The 7190-nt window shown below is 51.6% G+C and overlaps 1 protein-coding gene across 1 annotated transcript; it reads right to left on the bottom strand.

Annotated features, from left to right (window-relative positions):
- Positions 1–2843: 2843 nt before the first annotated feature.
- Positions 2844–6893, bottom strand: Tmem86a (transmembrane protein 86A). The gene is made up of 3 exons (XM_027410482.2): positions 6719–6893; positions 4497–4761; positions 2844–4190 (listed from the first exon to the last, which is right to left on the bottom strand). The coding sequence occupies exons 1-3, from the start codon at positions 6737–6739 to the stop codon at positions 3754–3756; spliced, it is 723 nt and encodes a 240-aa protein (XP_027266283.2). The 5' UTR covers positions 6740–6893; the 3' UTR covers positions 2844–3753.
- Between the last annotated feature and the right edge of the window lie 297 nt (positions 6894–7190).

Genomic DNA, 7190 nt, shown 5'->3' with positions numbered 1-7190 from the left:
TCTGTGGCCAGGACTACCCCATGACTGGCACCTTCCTTGGGAACCCATGGGTCGTGGTGACTATCTACAAGGGTGATGTCAACATCACTGTCAATTCTAAGTTCTGGCACTTCACCAGCAATGTGTGTACCTTGGTCATCCCCACCTGCACACTAAAGGACAGCCATGAATACTGCATGCTGCTAAATCATGAGCTAGGCAAGGACCATAGCAGCTGCACGCTACTGTCTATGATGAGAATACTACCAGGCATGGAGGGAGAGCACATCCATCCTGGCCAAGGGCAGGGGCCCATTCCAGCAATTGAATAGAGCCGTTTTTTATTTGATCTGCTATCAAATGGTACAAATATTCTCCCATCTTATCAATGTCATATATAATGTTCCTGGCCCCTGTAGATGTGGAGAATTCATGATCCCTTGCTAAACTGTGACAGCACACATTGATGGACTGAGACACACCTTTCAAAAAGATACTGTTCACCAGGTTTAAACCAGACTGACCCATCACAATTTATCCAGCAGGGTTCTGGGAGAAATCTGTACACTTACAAATTTTCCCGAGTGATTTTTGATATGTATCAATGTTGAAAATCACTGTTCTAGGGTAAGAACCAATGAGAAGCTCAAACACACGGAAGCATAAAGGGGACCACTCTTCTCACATATGCCTGCCTTGCTTTTGCTTGTGATGTACACGTTTGAGGAGATACTTTACTCGTTGTCATCCAGTCTGCTGCCTTCATGGCTACATGGCTAGCAGTGGGACCCTTCCAAAGTGAAGCCAACCTGCCATGCTATGTTGTTCAAATTCCTCCCAGCTTCTCCTAATCCTCATGTTAACATTCTAGCAGGCCAGGCACCCTGTTCCCTATCTCTCCAGCTTCTTGCTCTATGGTAATGCCCCTCCATAGTTGTGGTCTCCATGGCTACAGATCTTTATTCAGCCAGTTAGAAATGTCTTTCCTTAGGGGGAAAGATGGTGGTATCCCATTGCTCTGTCTCTCAAGTGCTCAACCAGGTGTCTGGCACTAAGAAGATAATGCTTCCAGAACAGAGACTGAAATGTGTCAGAACTAAGCAAGGAGGGCATGGGTGATGGAGGTAGAAGAGCCAGCTTCCATTCCACAACCAGAGATTCCTGGCAGTCACTCTAGTTGGTATTAGGAATACATATTGGGGCCCTGATGCCACCACTGCCTAGCCACCTTTCTGTTTCCTCACCTACTGGGTTATGAGGAAGCACCTGACACAATTCCTGGAAAAAAACAAGTATGACTGGTGGCAGCTTTTGAACTCATACACAGTTAATACAGCTTGGAAGGCACGGGGACCAGTTCTCAGTTCCTCTTTAGTGACTTTAAATCCAGCAATTTCAGATCTTCATGAGCACTAATAAATATCTGCTTTGATTTTTCAAAGATGGCAAGTTAAGCCCAAGCACTGATCACTGAGAATCTTCAGAAGGAGGAGCACCTCATGCAAGCTCCAGCCTGGAGGCATCAGCATCAGCTGTGGTGTGGGGCTTTTGGGCCAGTCTGCCTTCCCGGACGGACTGACAAACAGACTGACAGACGTGTCACCTTAAGTATGTGGTGAAGGTTCAGAACAAGACACTCACTGAGCTCACTGTCCCTGCTCCTGAGAATGGAGTACAACAGGAACTCTGGGGATGAACACAGCCAACCCACACACATGAAGTCACCTTGGGGCTTCCCTTCCTTCTTCACACTCACTCACCCTCCCCTCAGCACACAGGACAAATTCTGCTGACTTCCTCCTCCTCCCATCCTGCTCCCTCTCATTTCTTCACATTACAGAGGTCTGGGTTCAGCATCCTAAAGTTTAAATGGATCAGGGCCTTGCTCCCTAAGTATCCAGACTCCTGCCATCAAAGCAGGATGGAACTGTTCATGCAGTTTACTGATTTTAAACATGGTTGATGATAATAGACTACTTCCTGGAAGAATTTTAAACTTGAAAAATGATGGAGCCCTGAGCCCTGCTCCGCCCCCACACACCTCCCTACTTCTTTGCTTTCTGTTCCATGAGAGGTATCTGTAAAATATTTAGTTTGGGTCTAGCTTAACAGCTCATAATGGTAGAGCATAATTTTAGCACATGAAATGCCTTGGGTTTGATCCCCAGCACCAAAATTTAGAAAGTTATACATTCATCTAACACTCATGAGGTTTGAATCTCCTGTATTATATTCCCCCAAAGGTACAGCAAACATGTCAATGGCATATTCACTATTGACCCTTTCTGCTTCAGGACTAAGCACTGCCTGTTAAAATCCAAATGCCCCTGGAGTAAGGCAGAACAATATTCTACTGAGTCTTCAGGTCTAAAGTAAGCACCGGGTAATCTAATGCCATTGCTCCCAGCTGCTCAACTAAACCCAGAGTCCAAGGAGGAGGCAGTAGAATAGAAGTCTGCACCATTTAGAGAAGCAACTGGTCTGGGCTGGGGATGGGGAGAGGGTAATGCAGCAACTGCATAGCTAAGGGTTACCAACACTACTAAGCACCTATACACAGAGCACTATTCAAGGACAAATGTGGGCAATGGTAAGACACTACCCCACCCCAACCTCTTGAATATAAACACACACACACACACACACACACACACACACACACACACACACACACACAAACCAGAGAAGTGACACCCACTGAAACAAGTAATGTCAGCACGGCCAGGGAACCAGCTAGGTGCCAAGATGCCAAGACAACTGTGACCCAGGCTGTGAGGACAACCAAGGCTCCTGGCACCATGCCTCCACCCCTTGTCCAGGACAGGCATGCGCCACACAGGCAGACAAATTAGGAAGACAATGGCTCTTGGGGTTTTATTTTATTTTATTTTTCACATAGGCAGTAGAGGGTGGAGTTACCCCAGCCTTACTCCCCTTGCATTGACTGTGCCTTACGTCTTAAGACCCCAAAGTGTCATTTAGATCTCACTCCCAGGGCAGGTAGAAAGCACTGTTGTTGGTGTGCTAGGGTAGGGCCCCCAGCTCTGAGCTAGGTTAAGCACCCTTCAGGAGCTCTCTGAGGCCCATCCCTTTAAGTCAGTTACAGACAGCAGGACAAAGACATACAGCTAGAGACCAGCCCCTTCCTTTGGCATGGTTTACCTTAGCCTTGCGGACAGAGTCTGAGGGAGATGGTTGAAGCCTGAGCTCAACCTGTGAAACAGGACCAATCTAAAACCTTGGCACCCTCAAATTTCCAGACCAAGGAAGTTCTCATAGATAGACATCCATTCACTACTTGAAGACTGAGACTTTTGAAGTAACAAGGCTAGACAAAGGAAAACAACACTCCACTTTCAACCAATCTTCCCAAGAGGAAACCTGGGGAAGGAGCTTCAAGCCCTGGTCCTGGGTCATCTTGGGAGAGAAAAAGTGGGAGAGGATGAGCCTGGCATTGCCATTGGTCCTAGGCATAAGAGATAGTCACACTCTTCCATCTAGCAAAAAAGGGGCGTCAACAAGCACCATCACCTTCCAGGAGGGCTTTGACAGCCCTGATGGGGTGCAAGAGGTCTACTTTGACTTAGGCGAAGGATACGAGGCTGCCTCTTTGAGCTCTCAGCATCATCCTGGACAACCAGCTTTCCCGGGAGTGCCTCCAGCTTACCGAGCCAGTCTGCCACTTTCTCAGGAGGTGCCTGCTGATCCAGCTCCTGCACATTTCCAAAGTCTGGGCCCCAGCCCCAGGAGAAAGGTGAGCAGACCCCAGTCCCTTCAGTTGGCCTTGCTCAGTCTATAGTCTTCCACTGGCTCCCGGCTCTCGACAGCAGACAGGGCAATGAGCATCTGAGCAGCATAGTAAGTGGACATGATGAGTGCCCGAGAGTAGGGCACAGGAAAGCAGAACTTGTTGAGAGCGATGGTCAGGTCTGAGATGATGAAAAGCAGTGCACCGCTGCCAGCCGCCAGCTCCGTCCATCGCCAGGCTGCCCCAACCAGCCGCAACCCTGCCATAGCTCTCCAGCCCATGAAGCTGATAAGGGCCACATAGACCCCTACCAAGTAGGTGAAGGCACCTGACAGCCCTGGGTAAAGTAGAGCATAGCACAGGCCTGACAGCACTCCAATCACCAGACCTGTCCGGAGAGCCAGTGGCCGCATGCCAAAGGCCGAGGCATAGAGTATGTGTGTCACAGCAAACATCAGGAGACCTGGAAGTGAGAGGGGATAAAGAATGCTAAAGGCAGGCTTGGTGACTGAGTACTTGTGTGCAAGAGAATGGGACTAGGAATAACCTAGCAGCTTTGCTCTGGGACTAAGAGGGTAAAGTTTTAAGCTCACCCTCTCACATACTCCCTTAGAGAACTAGTTCTCCTCCAACAGAAGACGAAAATCCCCAGTCTCAAAAACCTTCCAACTCCCTATCCCCTCTTCCAAAGCCTTCCCCAACCCCGACCCCAGGACCCTCTTTCCTCCAGCCCCAGGCACCCTCCCAGGCAACTCCTACAACTACTGACCATACTCAAAGTAGCCGTGGTCCTGCCAGATGAGGAAGGCATCACCCACAGCAGAGAAGACGAGCCCCACAAAGATGAGGGAGGCACTGGGGTGGACCAGCAGGAACCTGATGCCATGGGCCAGAAGGAAAAGCCAGAGGCAGAAGATGGGCAGGCACTTAATAAGGGCACTGACCCACGATGGGCTGGATGAGGGAAGCCAGAGCACAAAATACACACAGGTGGCCTTAAAGAAGGGCACCAGTTTGGGTCCCTCACTCTTCACCTGGAAGAGACAAGACAAGGGCAATACTCAGAGGTCAGGGGCCCAGAAGCCCATGGTGGAATGTAAAACCCATCACCTTTCCCCAAGGCTACAGTGCATACACTAGCCCTATACCACTCAGAACAGGGAGAACTGATAGAGAAACCTAGCCTGTCTAGCTCCACTCAGCCAGCTGAAGTCTGATTGAATGAAGTCATTATCACCCTAAGGCTCAATTTACCAGGACAGGCCAGGGCTCCCCTGTCCTGTCACTCTCCTCCACTCTTGACCCTAGGACTGGGCCAGAATAGTCATTCACTGGACCAACAGTGAATACTAGGATATTCCCTTATGCAACCTAGTGCTTTCCCTTCTGGTTTCCTCCTTTTTAGCCCCCCTTCCAGTCAGCATCAGCTCCCAGCTGTGTGGAACTGGAGTGATATCAGAGGGAAACCACAGAAACACAATGACTGACCAACTCATGATCCCAGCTTTAGAGCCAGGACTCAGGCTTAGAGCCCTGGCAACACCAGGTGAGTGCCAGGAATGTAAGCAAGTGACAGTACTTCCACTCCACAGGCTTTCTGTCCTGCCCAGTCTGCCCCTCAGCTTCCACTCCACCTGTGTTAGACTAAAGGTGGCATCAAGGACAAAGAGGTGCTAGGGATGCTGGGAAGAGAAATAGATTTGTGTTGGGAGCAATAAACAGTGCTTGAAACACCAAAGATTTCCAGGGCTAGGGGGTGTTGGTCATTTTTTTTTTCCCAGAGAACAAGAACAACTTGAGGCACCAGAGACAGGAAGGGGGTGGGGAGGGCTTCTTGTCCCAGCTTCTGATCTGGAGCCAGCAGACAGGCTGGGAGGAGATGGGGAACTGAGAGAGGGAAGTTGGCACAGCTGACTGGGTCTCAGCTGGACTAGGGGGAGGGCAGCTAAAGAAAGGTTTTACTCAAGGCCACTGCAGGCACAGTCTGAGCTGGGGGAGGAGAGTCTGCAGATGTTCTATGGTCTCCCCAAGCTCCTCCTCTTGGGTTGCTAGCTCAGGGTTTCTGAGGGTGAACTGGAGCAGTTCCCAATAGACCCCAAACTTCACCTAAAGTACTCTGGCTGGATGAGCAAGCTGTTCCCGGAGGACTCCAAGTACACACTCAGATTCCCAGGCTACCAGGTACCTGATGTAACTGGGGAAGGTTAGAGAAGAGACATATAGTGGGTCCAGGGAATAAGCCTGCTCTTGTTCTGCCAGAGGTGAGAGATGAAAGCAGAGTTGACACTCCCTTCCCATGGAAACTTCCTTATCAGGGATAGACAGGGTGAGGGCATGGTCAAAGGAGGAGACCCCAGAGGATGCCCAGCACCACCTGTCAGCCCTCGGAAACATCAACTTTGCTCTCCCTTCCTCACTCAAGGCCATATTTTCTAGAAGAAACCGGCAGTAGGTGATGAAATCATGACAGAGAAGCCAGCCTTACAAGAGTGGGGAGCCAAGCCAAAGGTTGGAGTTGAAACAGTCTGAAAAGGAGGTCAAGCCAATAGAGAGCAGTCCACCGTCACTTAGACTGAAGCGTCACCCTTTGCGCCTACAAGATGACTTTGAAAACAACTTGGGGCAGGATTCCCAAGAGGTCGACCCACACACACACACCCTCTCGAACGCTCCTCTGAGATCCCACCACGCAGAACCCTGAAGCCTGCTGCGTCCTGTCCCAGGCCAAGACCCGCAGACCCGCTCCAGACACACATGGATCAACAAAGTCACGCTTCCGAGTCACGTGCACAATGTTTTCCTCCCTCCCGCGGGCAGACGGGGGGCGCGCGGAGGAGGGGTGCTGCGTGAGTGAGCAGCAAGGGACCGTGACAGCCGCCGCTTCCCTCGAAGGGGCACTAGCTTCCTCGGCTCCCCCGGCGGCCCGGCTTGCCGCTGCCTCGTCCCAGGCCCAGGGAGCTCCGGCCGCGGCTCGCGCGCTCGCGCACTCACCACAGTGACCGGGGACACCATGGCGGCGGCAGCGGCTGCTGGCACCCGCTCCGGGTTGCACCGCCAGGACGCACCCAGAGCCAGGTGAGCAGACGATGGAACAAAGCAGGGGTGAAGTACAATACCTCCCGCGCGCCCGGCGCTGGGAGTACTGTCTGTGAACCTCACGACGTCACCACAGATCCAGCCAATGAGCGGGCTGGAGCCTCTGATGGGCGGAGCCCAGCTGGCGGCGCCCGCCAGGCTTCCTCTGTTTCTACGCTGAAAAGGAGGTCCTCCCACCCCGGGCATGGGTGGGGACTCAAGGCCACGCCCCTTCTGGAGGCGTGGCAGGGCATCCCGGAACGTGACCGCGACCCCCCACGGCTGAGGAGCCAGCTTGGCTAGGAGACAAGCACATAGTTGCCCTGGGAGCACGGCGAGATGTATCTTCTCTTAACTCCAGAACAAAAAGCAAAGACAGATTCTCCTC

This window comes from Cricetulus griseus, chromosome 3 (genome assembly GCF_003668045.3).
Source record: "Cricetulus griseus strain 17A/GY chromosome 3, alternate assembly CriGri-PICRH-1.0, whole genome shotgun sequence".
Classification (NCBI taxonomy): domain Eukaryota; kingdom Metazoa; phylum Chordata; class Mammalia; order Rodentia; family Cricetidae; genus Cricetulus; species Cricetulus griseus.
This window is presented reverse-complemented; position numbering and strand designations above follow the sequence as displayed.

Excerpts from the sequence above, each read along its gene's own strand:
- Tmem86a (XM_027410482.2), bottom strand. The coding sequence starts at position 6,739 with ATGGTGTCCCCGGTCACTGTG. Across the intron at positions 4,762-6,718 it reads TGGTGTCCCCGGTCACTGTG|GTGAAGAGTGAGGGACCCAA; the intron begins GTGAGTGCGCGA and ends TGTCTCTTCCAG. Across the intron at positions 4,191-4,496 it reads CCACGGCTACTTTGAGTATG|GTCTCCTGATGTTTGCTGTG; the intron begins GTCAGTAGTTGT and ends TCTCACTTCCAG.